The sequence below is a fragment of the Melanostigma gelatinosum genome, assembly GCF_949748355.1.
Source record: "Melanostigma gelatinosum genome assembly, chromosome: 1".
NCBI lineage: Eukaryota > Metazoa > Chordata > Actinopteri > Perciformes > Zoarcidae > Melanostigma > Melanostigma gelatinosum.
The window spans coordinates 20041891-20060430 of record NC_136634.1 but is presented as its reverse complement, the minus strand read 5'-3'; the positions used below and the strand labels follow the sequence as shown (position 1 = coordinate 20060430).

Genomic DNA, 18540 nt, shown 5'->3' with positions numbered 1-18540 from the left:
CTGGGGTGACTCATTGTGAAAAACATATTACTGGGAGAAGCAAAACAAGGAACCAAAACAGGACATTTCTCTGTGAAAGTAGCATCACAATGACTGAGGCGTCGCACTGGTTTATATCGCCATAACACATCGTAGGTCAAGCAGCAATGCAACATTACAAACAAGCAAGATCTCCATAGAGTATTTAATCATTTTATTTTCTTTTAAGGTACACTTTAAGACTAAAGTGCGTAGATTCTCAAACGTTTGAGGGGGGGCATAAAAAAACTGGATATACATTCAGATGGGGAAGTTTTGTGCTCTTGTTCTTTGAGTATTGAGGGGAACGCATTGAGAGGGGTGAGACTCGGGCGAGCACAGGGGGAACTCTGCACACAAGCATGTGTGTCGCTGTCACACTGAAGAACCGATGATTGGTTAGTTAGTGGAACATCTGCTCTCAGAATCTACCTACTGTGCTTCTTAGTCGACAGTCGGGGAACACATTTGTGCTACTCTAACAGATCATGCTCATCATACTCTATAAATTACTTTAAATAAGAAAATTAATTACAGCATTAAAACCATTTACATTTCTCGCAGCAGCTTGCTTAAATCTGTGATTGTTCTGCGTTGGCATTAAATAGAAAACCTGATGGTCCCTGTTCATCTCCCTTCTACATGGATTGAATGTCATGAATGTCCTGTAGATCGTCAAACATTTAGCTTCATCCTCCTCAGCTTTGCATATGAACAACTATCATCCATCAGTTATTATACCACATAGAATACACCTGATTTCAGCGCGCTACTTTAATACAAACTGCACGGTCCGGGCCATAGATTTGGGCAATGTGTATGACAATACACATTGTTGGATCATAGCGATTTGTGGCATTATTATATTGTTCCCACCAAGGTGGCGATACCTTTACTTGTCATGGAGAGTGCTGCTCAAGCTGAGGAAACGGTTGGATGATGTCACGATGACGTCATCAGGGTTATCTTGAGTTAGGCTTCAGGCTTCGTAGATCTGACAAAACGTCGGCATTTAAGTGGCCGGGAAGGCCTCATGTAAGTTGCTATAGAGTTGCATTGTGGGAATTGTAGGCTCCAGTCTGCTTAAGCTTGTTTTTTACTCGGAGGATATCTCAGCCTCTGCTGCTTCCATCTTGACCGTTTTTCTGGATTAAATATAAAAAAAGAACTTAAACTGTATTCAAAACGTGTTTGATTAGCAAACTAGTTCCTCTGCTTCATAGAATACACACTACGCCAGGTGCAACTAATTGCAAAGCAGACGGCTCCGCCAACGTGCATCCAGAGTTTGAAAAGCATTCGACAGATGATGACGCTTCACTGAGGGATGAGAGACGGAGACCGTCACTATTCAACCACGTGATTACCTTTCACAGCTTTGGAAACATCTCCTCAAGCAAAGAACTGCAAACATACTGTAAATACTTTATATCATACTTAGATGTTTTCTATGTTATCAAAACAAAGTTTGGGATTGATTTCTGTACATAACAACACAAATGTTCCTTTTTGAAAAGGAAACACATTTATCCTGTACAGGGTTACGCAGAGTTGCGTTACAGCACCAGCAGACTAAGTTCGGACCGTCCTCTCGCTTTGATTCACATCCTGTCCAGGGCGCTGTGTACGGCTGTGGTATCCATTAGCTCAAGAGGAGCCGACACAGATTCAAAGTCTTTATCGACTTTGAGCTGTCCTTAATGGAGCCTGTTTGAGGGAAGTTGATCAGTCCTGAGGCCCCTCTGCTCTAGACATGTCCTTTAGTAATCCAGCACAGCTCTAGCAGTGAATCAGAAGTTCTTTATGTGGAGTTTATGAGAAAATCCAGGAGACCAAATAAGAAACAGGAGAGTGGCAAGGAAGGGCAGCTTATCCAGCACAGATTTCTTTTTCCCACTTGTCTTTAAGGTTCAAGGACAGCACGGCGAGTGTGCATCTGCACATCCCGTCTTTCTCGAGCAATCCAAGCAGCAGTTGGCTTGTAGAAAACACGCCCTTATGAGCTATCGGTACCCGCCTCTTGTGTGTTGTTGTTGTCCGTCATGTTGGCATTGCCCCCGTTGGTCTGAGGGCATTCGGGCAGCTCTCCCGTCACCGCCACTCGAATCACTTTCAGCCAGCGCTGCTTGAGCTCCTCCGAATCGGCAGCAAAGTTGTGGGTGGACTTGGACTGGGAGAGGCGGAAGCTGGCAGGGGGGTCCGTGGGCCGAGCGCTGTCATCCACACTGTAGCCCAGCAGGGGGATAGTACACTGGGCCTTCACGTCCTAAAAGGAGGACAATCAGGGATGAAGAGAGTGTCATCTATCTGTATGCATAGATTCATAAATTCATATGGGGGATCAAATGTTTCCCTTCATGTTCTCTTGATGTTTTACCTGCGGAGCGCCGTAGAGATAGAGCACCAGACTCTCCTTCTCGGGGATGACGCCCCACACCTTCTGCCAAGGTTTGTTCTTCTCACAGTACTGCAGTAAGCCGCACACGATGCTGCTGCCTGTGAACTGAGCCGCCTCGATCTGCACAGCGAGGACGACCGCACATTAGCGAGAAAATCATGAAGCAACTCGAGCAACTCTAAAATGTCTGCATCAGCATCTCCTCCTCACCTCCAGGATGCCCTTCTTCTTGACCTCGGATCTCGTTTTGCCACTCAGGATAGAATGACAGTCACTGCAGACTTTGTTCACCTTGTTGCCATCATATTCAAGTGCAACCTTATTGTCTGAACATTTCCAGCACACCACCTGCAGGAGAAAATTAGAGAAGATCTTCAAGCATCATTCAATCAACTATGACCATGACCATGCTGTATTATTACTTTAATGTATTATCTTATTTAATCCCTTTAATTCAAAGGTGACTGGTCTCATCATACAGACTTGATCAAATCAACATTTTCCCCTCTGAATGTTTGAAGTTCCCCGTTGCTCTCGACTGCCCGTATGGACGCTCTCTCATGCATTGCGCGAGGCTTAACAGCATCAAGACTACTTACATAGCCGCAGGCTCTGCAGTGGTGCCTCCGCCGTGTCAGAGCATTGAAAGACTCCCTGCACTTCATACACATCGTCACTTCATTGTCGCGGATCCAGCGAGGGGCACGCTTCCCCAGCTCTGCATTCTGTATCAAAATAAAAAGATTACTCGGGTGTTGACGGCAAAGAAGAGTGAAAGTTGAACTGTGCATGCAGCTGTGACGCAACACTGACCGACACTTCGTCCACTTCCCTCAAAGCATTCTTGAACGACTCGTTTTTCTGCTGGAAGATCTCAATTGTCTCCTGGAAAGCCTGAAGGACAAGGACAACAACGGACTCACGAGTCACTCTTTCTACATGGCGTTCAAACATATATATATATATATATATATATATATATATATATATAAAATCAAATGAAAGTACATTGATTGTACCTTAATCCAGTCTGCCTTGTCCTGCTCTGAGCTGAGGAAGACAAATAAAGCCATAAGCGTTCAAACGTATTTATGCAAGTAAAGCTATAACTTCATGTGATAGTCCTGTTATAACACCGAGTCATATCAACACAGCAATTAGCTGTGGTCAAAGAGCATTTAGAGATTTACAGGATTTAAATTTGGCGTTTTGACTGTGCTTATAAGTGGTCTTCCATTGATATGTAAAATTATACTGTATAGGGTCCAGATTACCTACAATTACATCCTTCAATGTGGGAGGGGCTGGGATGTTTTTGCAAAAAGGACATTTTTTAAATGACCTCCTCTTGTGTTATTTCTAATAATTCTGCATAAACTGTACCTGGCCTGCAGCTCCAGCATCCTCTCCTTCCCCGACACTTGGAAGGTATGAGGGTAGTCATCGTTGCTCGTTTCCAGGACCTTCATGCCGTCGATGCCGACCCGCGTCCTCACCGTGTACTTAGTCCCTCCCAGACTGAATTTGGGCACGCAGTACAACAGCATGTTGTTGAACTGGCAAGAACAAGAAACAAAAGGTTTTCACTGCAGCACGGATCAGCGCTATTCCAGTTTAGCCTCCTGGCTTTGTTTCGTTTTCCGAAGGGGGCCGTGCTCAACACTGCAGGTAACCTGAATTACACAGATGGGAGACATTCAGCCTGAAGCTAATAAGAAACCGACCCGGACGTAATCGCATCATCTGGCAATCTCAGTAATTGAGAGACTTGCTCACGTGCCCCTGATGTGTCTTAACGCAGAGGTGATCCTGGCTGGAAATTATTCATTTGTTTCAATTGACTTGTGCAGACAAAGTCTCGCTTCAGCACGTTTCCCTCATTCGATAAGAAGATGTTTTCATGCCCGACAGTTTCTCTCACCAGGAAGAGGTATCGCTCCATGGCTGAGGTGTTCCTGGCCGCCAGCTTCAGGATGTGGCCCTCCTTGATGAACTCGTTAGAGGGGTTGACAATATCTTCCTCCTCACCCAGCATCTCGTGTATCTCCATCAGTTTCTTCAGATTATCCTAAAATGAGGACGTTAGTTGTACGTTAATGTGTCTAAGATATTCTGTCTTATAAGTCTAAGAGGAAAAAAAGGTTTAAGACGTCTGGACTTACAGATTTTCGAATGGCGCTGTTGGAGTGAGTAGCTGCTGTGGCGATAATTTCTAATGATTCTGTGGGGGGGGAAAAAAAGATGGTTTACCTAATATAGTGAGATAAACAATGACTCCTTGGAGTGGGAATTTGAAGTTTGAAGTATCTCGACTTACTCTCTGAATCTCGTCGGTCAGGGTCGTCCTGAGGCAGCTTCTTCAGATAGTCTTTAAGCAGCATCTCATAGCGAGGGACTCTCTGCACGGGCTCCAACATGTGGTGCTGAAGCGTCAGGCAGCCACAGACCTCTTGACTCTGTCCAGGAATAACCCCCAAAAATAACTAGAATTAACGCCAATACCAACCAGTCATGTTGCAGTCGTCTGTCCCAAATTTCATAATTTGATCCTATTAAATTGTCATAACATCACAGTGATTTTGCAATAATAAAACAGCATTTTTTTCCTGGACTGGAATTTGATGTGCAGTACCTGTATCTCCTGAATGATGGCCTTGAATTGAGGCGAACGATCGCTCCACTGTTTCAGCAGCTCCATGGCATTTTCAAAATTCTTCACGTACTCTGCGTACATCTTGAGGAAGGGCGTGAGTTTCTGCAGGATGTCTCCGATGCGAGGTGTGGACTCCCTGCGGGGGGGGAGAAGTGAAGTGAAGGAGGTAAATAATGGAACCACAATGTTCTGGTTTGTATTGGTTATCATTCTCATGCTTCTGTGTACATGAGTTTGCAGCAGTGTTTGAGAGACAATGTGCAGGCAGCTACAGTTTGATACAGAACCCCCATTGCAGTTATTGTCTTTTAATGAAGCTCACCATTCTCCCATGCGTTTCTCCAGATCTGGAAGCAGAAACTGGCTGTGAAAGGCGTTGATGGAGCTGATGTTGGAGAAGATGTTCTTCACTACGTCCAAAGGGAACATCCCTTTATTTGCCTCCTCCATGAGCTTGGCACAGAAAACCTGAAAAGAGTTGTGTACAACGCGGAACTGGTAAGTGACAAACGATTGAGAAGTTAATCAGGTTTCCTTCCCCGTGTCGTGTAAACCCCGTTTCATCAGACTCGGTCAAAAAAAAAAAAACAGAAGCGAACTGTCGCTTTCACAGAGTTCCTCACCTGGTCCAGCAGGTTAAGTCGCGTTACGTAGGCCTTCTCTGTGTGCAAGAGCTCACTGGCGATCTTAAACAGCTTCTGTTCATTCGTCTCCTGAAAACAGAGGGTACATTAATCGGAGTCTTTACACGTGTGGCAATCCTAAATAAAAATCTGCTCGTAGATGAATGAGTGAAGTATGACAGGAAGTGAGATTATTCTGTTGAGCCAGAGAGTCAGAAGTCCGTATAATGACCGTTTCAGTCTAATCATTTTCTAATGAGAAATTGGTCTTAAAGGAAAATCTGGCTTTTTCAACACAGCGACTGGAGTTAAATTGAGCTGAATGAGAATAATGCAGAAGTGTGGGACAAAATGTCTGAAGCGCATTCATTTGTTTCAGCTCAGTGCTCATTCCCATATCATTGTCATTTGCAAGTTCCTGTTTGATTTCAGGTTACTGATCTCATCTACGTGCTGCATTTCAGTTAAAAAACGTTCACTGTAAAGCATGCATTTATCGTATGATTCAGGCTAAACGCCTCAGTGACTCGTCTGCGCAGCCTTTGTGTTAAACCTTGTCTCACTGTTGCGGCATACAGCAGCATGTAGCACTGGTGTGTGTGTGTGTGTGTGTCCTTAACACTGAGCTGATGTTGGGCCGGGATGTGGTGCAGCAGGAGCCCTCAGAACAGGAAACGAAATTATGGAAGAAGGGAAATGACACCAAATCGAACAAAGACACCATTACCTCTAACAGAGCTTAGTGCGAGATATATATATATATATATATATATATATATATAAAAAAACATAAAAAATATATATATATATATTTTTGTATGTGAATTGTGTAGAAATATGAGACTGATTGCTGTCAGATCATTTGAGAGCAGGATAAGAAGTCCTTGTGGTTATTTATTTATTTATATATATATATATATATATATATATATATATATATATATATATATATATATATATATATATATATATATATATATATATATATATATATATATATGATCAAATGATCTGACAGCAATCAGTCTCATATTTCTACACAATTCACTTGTCAATACATCCACAGTGTTGCTAATTCTCTGAGACATTCAAAGTTGTTAAATATTTAAAAAAAAACACACGATAAGCATATGTTTAAGCGTTTGCAATGCATTGTTACAGATGAAACCAGCTGTTCCCTATCTTTTAGACTCGTGACCCCTGACAGAGAAGCAGTGTGTAGTCGGGGCCCCTCCTCGTGTTTCAGATGTCTATGAGTTGTGAGCAGTTCCAGAGTGAAACTTGTCCGATCGCTTCATTTCAGCAACTGCTCAGGGCCAACATTTGTTTTCAATATTCCACATAAAATGCAAATATTAGAAAAATCAATTATTCTTTCCTGCCCCACAAATCAGCTCACGACCCCTCAGGTATATCTTGTCACCCATTGCAGGGTCCCACCACTGGACTTAACTGGCATTTGTCTGCCAAACACACTTTTAGTCTGATAAATATCCTCAAGTGATGTCACTTCAGTCGGTGTCAGTTGGGGCTGAAGACTACAAGTTTGAAAACAAAAGAATCTGGAGGGGTCATCTCTACGTGAGGCTAGTGGCTCGATGCTACATTAGCTGCTCGCATAACACACCTGAATCTCTGACCAAACCGCCAGCGGTCAATTTGATTTGTGGGTAAATGTAGGCGCCAATTTTTGACAGGGAAGAAGAATGCTTGAAATTAAAATCATGACGACATCTCTGGTTCTGCTCCATCTACTTGATCCTTTTTTTTTTTAATTGTCTCTTTTAAATACAGTGTGCAGTTAATACTTTTACTTAAATGCAGGACTTTTGCTTGAATTGTGTTTTTTTTAACATGGTTTTATTGGTACTTTTGCTAAAGTAAAGGATCGGAGTACTTGTTCCACCAACGCAAAAGGCAGAAATAAAGTGCAATAAAGTGGCAGAGGTATCCAAGAAGTTGTTTTAAACTAGCCAACACAAAGAGAAGCTTTACCGTATGTTAATTCAATATGTTTCCAAACAGCACGAAGAAATGATCAGAAATCCAATACTAGGAACCAAGCGACTCAAACTTTATATGTATATAATATGTTGACCAGCGATTAGATTTGACTGGAGAACATGCAATGGCTCAGAGTGTCAAAGGTCCTTTTCAAGTCAGACAGCAACAACTGAACACGGGGGTGAATGAAAGCACCGTTCATGGCTCGTCCTCTCTCATACCATAGAGACTGTTGTTTGACAGAGATTAATCTGAACCTGAGATATTTATAATCTGTTGGGGGGGGAGTCGATGAGGCATGAACTCAGATGCTCAAGCGTTGGACATCTGTTCAGCTTTCGTAGAAGATAACTGCTCAGACACACACACACACACACACACACTGTAACTCTACCCTGACGATGGTGGAGTGACCCAGAGTTGAATTGGTTCAGAAGATTTAATTGTGCTGAAAGCCCAGAGCATCAATAAATGCTGACAGCTTGTCTTTCAGAGACTGCAGAGTCACAGCAACGAGGCAGCTGTCAGGCTGTAAACATGTAACACAAAGGCTGTAAACACACAGACCACTCGGGTAAACGTACCTTGTGGTCGGTGCTCCCTTCTTCGTTCTGATGCTCACTTTCTATTTCAGTCCCACTGTCCTCCTTCTCAGTGTGGCTTTCTGTCGCAGTGCTGTCTGTTTGTGGAGGTGAATGATCACCAGTCTGTTCTGTGCTCCGGCAATCACCGTTTACCAGCTCAGCAGTCTCTATCCTCACACTGTCACTGTTCGTCTCCGGCTCATCCACCATGTCCTTGTCCTGCTCCATCTGAGCTAGCGTCCCGTTAGCCGTCGGTTCGTGGGCATCCTGCGGCGAGGTGGGCGCGGAGGTGTGGTTCTCCTGAGTCCCGGCGGTCTCCGGCTGCTTCTGGTAGGCGCGGTGAGCCGGGCTGCAGTTAGACGACTTGCTGGTCTGTTTGAGCGGAGAGCAGTCTCTCTTGTTCTCTGTGCCGCTGGAGGAAGTTGGTCAAGAGCACAAAAAAAAAAGAGAGTTGACTAACAAGAACACTTGAGAAAAAGGGAAAAGAAGTCGTCGAAAATGACAGGAGTCGGTTCAGGAGCTGCTCAAGCCGGCACGCTTGTTCGGGGAGAATGGATGCGTCGGTAAGCAGAGAGGTTTTGCACTCGAGTGAGAGTTAAAAATAAAACTGTGGCGATGCAGAAACTTCCTTCTGCTGAGAGCTGGTGTACTGCAGAGGAAGTGTGTGTGTGTGTGTGTGTGTGTGTGTGTGTGCAGAGCAAAGATGGAATGGAGGTACAGTAATTAGGAGAACAGGAGGAGGGGGAGAGGTACAACACTACTCCCCAGAGATAGATGCTGTCCTACTTCCAAGGAGAACCCACATTATATATATATATATATATATATATATATATATATATATATATATATATATATATATATATATATATATATATATATATACACACACACACTGTAACATCTCTACCATTATTTGCTCTAACATGAATGAAATTAAACTGTTTGCACGAGACAATTTGAAATACAGCACATGAACGGAAGCAAGATTAACACACACACACACACATATGCATGTACAATGTCACCATTCAGCTGCTCTACATCCTGGGCCGGTAGTCAGTCAGTCCAGCTGTTTCCCTGTAAATTACCCTCCGGACCTCCAGTCTTACAGCAAGAGGCGACCGACAGCAGCTACTGTATCTTAGCTCCGTTTTGCTGCTCTCACATCTCTTGCAGAACTGTCAGATCTAGGCAAAACTGATAGCACTTACTATTCCTAGCAGAAAGAAAGAAGCAAGATATATACTACATATGTGATCTAACCTTTACAAAAAACACCAGCCAAGCAGGTGAAAATATTTAACCTCTGCGACGTTCAACTGTTGTGCTTACAGTGCCCAGTAGAAACAGGAAGTATGATCAATAGAGGAACAACAACGGGCTGGTGAAACACTCCACAGATGAATCACTTCTGGGCTGTCGGGCTACCTGAGTGTGTTTGAACGTAAAATGACATTATCCACAGGAAGACCGAGTAATACCACGATTCGCTGCAGTTTAATACCGTTTTCAGAGAAACACACTTTGTGGCGTGTAGGTGCAGTTCCTCGCTTGCATATCAATAGCACAGTAAGCGCTCCAGTACATGGCAGAGTTTTAAAACAGGCTATAGGGGAGAATTAAGAGCAGCTTCACTTGCCAATGTGGCAGTCCTGTGCCTTTAAGTGCCATGTGAACCAGATTAGTATATTAGTAGGCTAATTCTGTTCTCGGAAGCTGGGGGGGGCCTTTCTCTTCTTTCTGTTCCAAGGCCACTAGAGGGCTAATCCCCACAGAGTCTGAATGAAAAGGATACACCCAATTTCTCTGCTTAACCTCACATCAACACTGCTAAATGTGATGAAAGGTAAGGTGAACGCCTGGGATTGAGTTAGGGATTCCAAGCCAGTGATGAGTTTGACTATGAGGCTGCTAGAGACTGGAGATACCGAGTGAGATTTTAGTGGGCATGCTTCTGCTGCAGATCGAATATGTTTTGTCTTCAATTGTATGAGCAGCTAGGACCAGGGCACCATTGTTGTGTCTCGCGCTGCTTTCAATGGGCCTCTCTCGCATAGACAAGGCTTCAGCTACAACCAAAAAAGTGATGCACCAAAAAAAGGGGGGGGGGGGGGAGACAGTGGTAAGCCAACAGCCAACAGAATACTTAAATCACCATGTAACTGTCAAAGTACAGGCATTCAAGTTGAGACAGTGGGAGAGATCCTACCTCATTCTCCTGGGCTTCATCTCGCAACACTGAGTCCTGTCCCACAACTGACTGAGGATCTGTGTTTCCCCTCGCCTGTGCAAATCTCCTTTCATCCCCTTTGCTAACGCGTGGCTTGCGAGGCAAGTGGCTAATCTCAGCTTGTTCTGTCTACGCCGCTCGTCTGCGCCGCTATCAAGTGAGTCAGGCTGAAGACTTAAAACGAGGGACTTCTGCTTTTCATCCCTGAAATAACCGGCAGGGGAAACATTAGGAAGGGAAACAGTTTTCCGTCACTGTGATTACGAGAGCCAGAGTGAGGTTGTGTTAAGCTGTGAAGCGGCGTAGAGAGTTATTGTGTCATGGTTAAAAAAATTAAAAAAGGCACACACACCAACCATAAAGAGCCCCTACCTGTTCTCCTCAAAGCGGCTGATGAGGTCTGAGACTTTGGAGTGTTTCTCCCTGACTTTCTCCCGGTTCATAGCTCCTCTCCCCCCCCCTCCTCCTCCTCCTCCTCCTCCTCCCTTCTCCATGCCCGGTTTTAGTGGTGCTTTCTGGATGTGGCCCAGCAGGGACGTGACCTCCGTCACCGGGCTCTGGAGGTGTGACGGCTTTGGAGGCACTGCAGAGAAGACAGAGGAACACTTTGAACATTGGAGACTGTCTTGGATGCTGGTAGATTCAGATGATTGCCTTGTATTTTTCTCATAAGGGAATATGTCTCTGCAATGTCGGTTTGGACCTGAAGAGGGCGGCATAAGCTACTCCAAATGTTACCACACACACACACACACACACACAAACACACACACACACTGAGCTGTATTTAACACCCTGAAAGTGACAAACAAGCGACCCAGCTCAGCATAGAATAACTGAGCAGTTTTACTCGTCTCACATATATGTTTTAGGAACCAAATTCCCTGCGTGACTTACAGCAGCAGAAAGAATAGAGCTCTGTCTCTCGTCTTATCTGTGTAGAATGATTTACTGAACTCAAAAAAAGAAAAAAAGGAACAAGGCTCAAGGTTCACCGATCCCAGGCCAATTTACAGAACGCTATTCCTGTTCTCACTGTTTCCCTGGAGTCAGACTCCGGTTAGACAGTGGGAGAAAGGGTTAGGGTTAGGGTTAGCGCAATCAGCGTTGACATTATGAATCACAGACCGATACAATTGTGTCCACTGACGCTCCCACTACGCAGTGTTTTTGTCGAACGGCTGCGAGCTGTCGTCGTGTACCTTGTGGTTTAGAAAGCAGCCGGGGCCTGCAGCAAGAGCTTCTTCCATTGACCCCCCCCCCTGCTCTTGTCAGTCGTCCCACCGCCCGCTCGACTCAGACACGCCTGCACACTGGGCGGGTTGCTGCGCTCGCACGCCGGGCTGCTGCCGAGAGCTGAAGGACAGACAGAGACAGAGACAGAGAGAGAGAGAGAGAGAGAGAGAGAGAGAGAGAGAGAGAGAGAGAGAGAGAGAGAGAGAGAGAGAGAGAGAGAGAGAGAGAGAGAGAGAGAGAGAGAGAGAGAGAAAATGAGATTGATGATACAGATTATGACAGGCTCTTGATAAGACAAAACAAATATTGTGATGTTGACAACAGGTGACAGGAAATGAGAGATGGTGAATGACCTGGACACCAAAGTCCACTCGTTTTAACCACAAAACACTTCGGCAGCTCCATCGACACAGACTCCTGTGTCACAAATGACACTACACAAATACTGTACGGAGCAACAGTGTGTCTAACAGTGTTAGACACACAGGCACCAGTACTGTCTCTCAGATGATCGTGAGGCACGGCTGTATCCTTTCCACACTTGTGAACTACGTGAAAATGTTCTTCTTTCTGGCAGGTTTTTCATTTTTCTAATGACAGTAAGATATTAACTCTCCCGTTGATGCAATAGTGCAGATGTATATCTGACCTACAGTAAGTGGGATTGCAGTTGTAAAGGAAATGCTGTAAACACTCAAGAGCTAAAAAAAAGCTGAGTGTGTCTCACGCACTGAGAAAGAACTCCTCCTATCTCATATCTCATCCCGTCATACTACAGGGCATACTGTACATGTTCATTGCTGCAAATATGCTTAAACAGCTGCAGGCTAAATATTAAAAGAGTGTCAGACAGTTCAGTTGATTATCCAGCTAATGATCCAATTGATGATCAGCTCCGGCGGAGCGGTTACCAGCTGGCCACAGATGGTAACAGCATCGGTGTTTAGATAGAGCAGACAGACTGATTTACTGGCGCTAGTAAACACTGCCAGTCTGTGTCTACAGCCTGAATATACTGTACCTCTCTCTCTCTCTCGCTCTCTCTCTCTCTAAACCTCACAGCGCACACACATGCACAACCACATGCAAGTGAAACGTGTGTACGCTTAGGCAAATCTCCATATATGGTCCTACAATGCCAGGAGCCAGTCGGCGCTCTCATTATTTTACACGGTATACGTCCATTAGTCTCCAGTTAAGGTGGTCACTTCAATGCATGTGTGTGTGTGTGTGATTTAACAAGTGGCACTGATGTATGAGTTGGATGCAGAAGTCGATGCAGTTTAGTTTAGCTTGGTTAACAGGTATGGATTAGCAGTGTGTGTGGTGGAATAGCTAGAGTGGAGCTTAAAGGATACAAACTTACACTTTCGCAAAAAACTAAACTTGCGACTATTTGTATTTGTATCTGTTCTGTTTTCAAGGTCCACAGTACATGGACTGGAGAGTTAGGTACTCCTCCTCCTTTTGGCACTGCTGCTAACATGTAGAGACATTTCCATCCCTGTAATATAAATGATTGATAAGAGGTCTGAATTCCTTGAAAGACACGGTTTCAGGTCGCAAAATAGATCAAACTGAAAGCATCTGTGCTTTGAGAAGAACACGGGAAAACAAGATGACTCTTTCAGAAAATGATCTGGTATGAGCTAAAAAACGATTCGTCGATTAATCGATTATTCCATTAACGGAAAATATATCTGAAACTATTTCATTAGTTAAGCAACAGCTAATTGACATTACCAAGGCCCAGCCGCTCGTGCTGATGTTCTTTGTCTTATGTGATAGTAGCTTGATAGTTTTAATTTATTTATTCATTTAAAATTGAATTATTCATTTTTTACATTCTATCAGCCAAATGATTTGTCGGTTATTCGAGAAAATAAACGGTAAATTAATTGAAAATGTTAACGATTGTTAGTAGCAGCCCTAAAGTGTATGAAAACAGTATACACCGGTGTGTTGGGTTCTCTAGTGTTTGTTTGCTACTACTGCGCTTGGGGCCCCTTATTTATTTTCGCTCACGTTATCTTTATCTTACCAGTCTAGAAACAGAAAGAGAAAAACAACAACCACAGAATCATATAGTCACAGTTTCTATTTTTACAGCCCGACCGTAATTAAAGACAACAGCTCGAACTGTCTGACTGGAAACGGTCCCACGCTGTGTTCGGGAGAGCAGGCTCTCTAAGCGTGGCCCCAAAATGACCAATTATCAATTCTGAAGTCGGCCTCAGGAATTTCTCTTGATTATGTGCTTGGCTTTCCCTCATGGCCACATTAAGAGATCATAAGAAAATATCCAGCAGAAAGTTATGCACCCTATTATACATAAATGGCTAAAAATGAAGTCTCCGTTCTGTGACAATACAAACAGGAACTTTACTTTCTCGGAAGCGGCGTGCTTGCCAGGAACTGCTGGTAATGCCTGTTCTGGCATCTTCTCATTATTGAAGCTGGCTTGGCACAAGTGACAGACCACCATGTGAATTAGTAGCAGCCAGCCGCCACCCTGCAGCAACACTTTGATTCACCGCCTCCAGCTGTGTGACGGCGAAGGAGCCCTGTTGTCTGAGACTTAAGCAGATGATAGAAACAACAGAGGAAGTTCTGCTGGACTCGTTTTATAAACACCAAGGAAGTACATTATGGGATGTCACTTAACATCTTTGTATCCTAACTGATGGCATCACGACGTTCCACATCGATAATCTGCTTTGCAGAGAAACCGGAACAACGTTGCTGCAGTCAAGGAAGCGGGGAGTTGACAAGTCAAACTGAGAGTAGACCTTTGCGTCCTTGTTGGAGGACGGTTAGACTTGCTGCCATGGCAACTACCCCGTTACCTTCTGAAGATTGACTTCACGACTGAAGTGGACTGAGCCTGAAGGCATCCGCTTCAATCTCAATACATGCAAAACCGCACGCCAAGTGCTACAAACGAGAAATGCTCTCGCAAAAGGTCAGGGGTCAGCAGCAGTGTTGATGAGAAAAAGAAAGACTCGTGCAAAATGCTGCTTTGCAAAGAACCCAGCGTCTTTTGATTTCACAAATATCCCCCACACGTGAACAGCAGCTTCCCTTAATGCGCGAGTCTATCAGGAAGACGAGGACATCCGAGCAGACCCATCTCCTTTTCAAAGACAATCAACAAGGTTTGCCCGAGAACGTGTGTGGCCAACCTTGTGGTGGCACTACAAGCATAGAAGACATCACACCCAATCACACACATCGATAGCCCGACAGCTCTGCCACATCAAAGCACTGGAGGAATGAGGCTGAAGGAATGCATCACTCTCCGACACAAAACGTCTTTCTCCGCAAAACAAAAAACAGGGTCCGAAAATAGTGAATCATCCCAACTAGTGCCGAAAATACGTTTGGCTCCGGGGAAGCCAAGGTTGGTTTGTTGGTCAAACATTTTGGTCCTCAGCAAAAAATAACTATTGGATGGATTGACGTGAAATCAATCGTGTACAATCTGGTGCAGAGTTGTATGGCAATCACAAAGTTATTTCCTGATTTGTTTTGGGACTCACTTTTGTCTCTTATTTCAGATACTTCCTCCCCTCGTGTGTTCCTCGCTGGTGTGATAACCCACCCTGATCAGTTTCACCTCTTTGGTGTTTAGCCAGTGTGCTCACTTTGTCTTCACTGTTTGAGTGAGCGGTCCAGCGATTAGTTCTGCATTTTCATGGTGTTTTTGACTTTAACTCTGCCCAGTGTTTTTTGGTACTTGCCGTCTGTCTTTATTGGACAGTCTCCTCTGAGCTTCTGTGTTTTTGCCAAGTACGGGCTTTTATTTATACTTTTTGTCTCTGACTTGTGCTTTTGAGTCCATTTTTAGCCTGATAATCTGGAGCTATGCATGGCTCAAAACACACTCCATGAGTTTAAAAAAAAGAAAAAAGAAGCACAATCAAAGAAGAACACCATGCGACCAGCGTCAGACTCTTTCTTGTTCTTTTAAAGGACGGAAACAAACTCCTCGCGGCTGTGGGTAGGTGTGCCACTCTGTTGATCTCCACTCAGCGTCTCAGTCAAACACTATTAAGTGAACCTTCGAGACATTTCTACCTCATGACGTCACCACCTCCCTGACAGTGTTTTCACCTGACAGTTGCTCGTCCAAAAACCCCTTTGGTAAAATGTGTGCTAATACTTCAGTGTGAGAGCTCGAGGGTTGAATCAACAAACGAAAAAGGCACACCTGTGAGTGTTTTGCAGTGCGTCCCAACCTTGCTAGCAGCAGAGTGTGTGTGTCCAGTTTGAAACCAAGGCTTCGCCTTCTCGCCTCGTGGCCCCACGTTCATATCAAAAGGAATGTCTGAGAAGGCTTTTTACCAATTCTGCTTCTTCTTAATACATGGGTTGGCATATTAAAATATCATCGGGGTGGCTTCCACAGAGCTATAGCAACGCCTTAAAATATGAAAGGAGACGGATAGAAGAAATGTGAGCGAGCTGAAGCAAAACAGTCATGTCCAGAATATCTTCACATATTCAGTCTTCAGTTGGCCTGACTACAAGTCTGAATATGTAGGCTATTAATCATATAAAATGCTCTGCTACTGTAGTAAAGATTGCCACATCAATGTACATTGGCAGATAAAAAGAGCAGGTCAACATGAGAGCATGCAAGCTTGTTCTAGACTTCACTAAAGTGTGATTTCATCTAAAATCAAAGAGAATTAGAGGAGCCCAAATTTCAGAGGAGGCAATCCAAGAGGACTCGAACAGAGAAAGTAAAATATTCTGTTAAGTTAAAAATCCCAGTGAAAGAACTCACCCTGGACTTTGAGACAGACGAGTGCGTGAGTCCCAGAAGAGCACTAAATTTAGGTCCCATGCAATCTTCCCAGGCAGCACCACTGAGTGACTCAGCCGAGAGAGAAGACTCGCAGAGCAGCTCAAGACTCCTCCTTCACTTTCACTCACACACCCTTTTTAAGTGGCTTTTAAAAAAAGTATAGAGGCACACACACACAGGTTGACAACACACACCTCAGGAACAGACAGGATCTGCACATTTACAGTTGAAAAGTTGCAAATCTACAAACGGCTTGTATAGCAGCCTCTGCACTCCTCGTTCCGTCTGATCAATGATTAACAAACACCACAGTGAAGCAGCCTGCAGCGCCACGCACCAGTTCCCTCATCTGCCTGCTAAAATGTAAATCAAGCCCAAAGCCTCTAATCTATTGTTTTAAACCATCGTCCCGTCAACTTCTTCTCCTCTGGCGCATTTTCTGTGCAAATATTTGAGATATTAAAACAAGACAACTGAGAAGAACCAGTCGACAAACTGAGCAAGTCAACACAAGTTAAATGTTATGTGGAAGGTGTGTGTGTGTGTGTGTGTGTGCTTGTTTCGCATGTATATATCACACACATTGCTCCTGCATGCTCACCAGCGTGCGTTCCGCGTCACCAGAGCAGGATTAAAGGGAATGATAGGCATTCCAGTAAACCAGTTTGACCAGTAGGAATTCCATTCACTAAATGCCATTTAAATACCCTGAACCTGCAGCAGCACAGTAGTTCAGTTAACATTCCAGATGAATGCAGCAAACAGACGTTTTTAAGCACTGACAAAACATCCTGAATGACCAGAACTGCATTCTCATGCTCACAGATCGGTGGTGCAACAATAGGTCGGTGCCAATAAACACTTGATGCAGCCAACCTCCTGCAGCCTTGTTGTTGGCAGGGTCTCACGTACCTTCAGCATTCACCGGTGTCATCAGAGATGCTGCCAGTGGCATCCGACCTCTGACCCCAAACATTGGCTGCACAGACATGCACTCAAAGACTTCCTTACACTGACTGTTATACAGGAAATCCAGGAAGAGCACATGGTTGAATTACACCATTAACCAGCTGTTTAGCTGCAGAATTGGCGTATTTATTTATTTCAGTAGATTCATCTATTTTAGGCACAAGAACACATCTTTCTTTTCAGATTTTCCTCTCCTTGCACAAACGTCAAAATGCATACACGGCAAAATAAGCCAGGTTTCTCCCGCCGTGTTAACCTGGTTCTCACATCATGATTAAAGAGACCTGCGTACTCATTAACGATCAAGGTAACCAGGTTACTTCAGTGCAAGTACACACAGGAGGTGCGAAAATAGTTTCCGCACATATACCAGATACAAGGACAAAGTGACACTGACTGCTGTTTCCCACCTTACAGAGTCACACACAAGCAACACAAACTGACACACACACACACATTCACACACACACACACACTACCTAGTTTCTAACCATTTCTGGTGCCATACATCACTCAATGAGATTAGAGTGTGTCTGGTGTATCACTTGTACATGAAGTTCATTGATGTTCATTGTCTCCATCCTGTTAGCTCAGACAGTGTGTGTGTGTGTGTGTGTGTGTGTGTGTGTGTGTGTGTGTGTGTGTGTGTGTGTGTGTGTGTGTGTGTGTGTGTGTTTGTGAGAGCCTGTGTGACAGACAGGGTGACAGATAACTATTACCACCAGGCATGGGGGATTAGCTGCCTCTGTTCAACTACTTTCTTCAGATTAACCCGGCCTCATCCTCTAATCCAAGGGCCAGCGTGAGATTAGAACCCCAGTCTGTGCTGAAACCAGGAGGCGCACAGGGGAACATAACTGTCGGGGGGCATTTATCTCACAGCAATGAGCAAAAGACAGACGGTGAGGGAAAAAAAAAAAAAAAAACAGTGCTGAAGAAAAATAGGATAACAGGAAGGAACAGTGAGGGCTTGATGGAAATAGACAAGCACACAGAAGATGGATCGACGGAA

The 18540-nt window shown here is 44.3% G+C and overlaps 1 protein-coding gene across 1 annotated transcript; it reads right to left on the bottom strand.

Moving 5' to 3' along the window:
* Positions 1-188: 188 nt before the first annotated feature.
* Positions 189-10980, bottom strand: fgd4a (FYVE, RhoGEF and PH domain containing 4a). Its single transcript, XM_079288094.1, has 15 exons — positions 10886-10980; positions 8281-8692; positions 5693-5782; positions 5392-5537; positions 5049-5205; positions 4734-4872; positions 4579-4637; positions 4338-4484; positions 3800-3972; positions 3436-3466; positions 3230-3310; positions 3016-3141; positions 2627-2764; positions 2396-2536; positions 189-2284 (listed from the first exon to the last, which is right to left on the bottom strand). Exons 1-15 carry the CDS (start codon positions 10954-10956, stop codon positions 2015-2017), a joined length of 2181 nt encoding a protein of 726 aa, XP_079144220.1. The 5' UTR covers positions 10957-10980; the 3' UTR covers positions 189-2014.
* Between the last annotated feature and the right edge of the window lie 7560 nt (positions 10981-18540).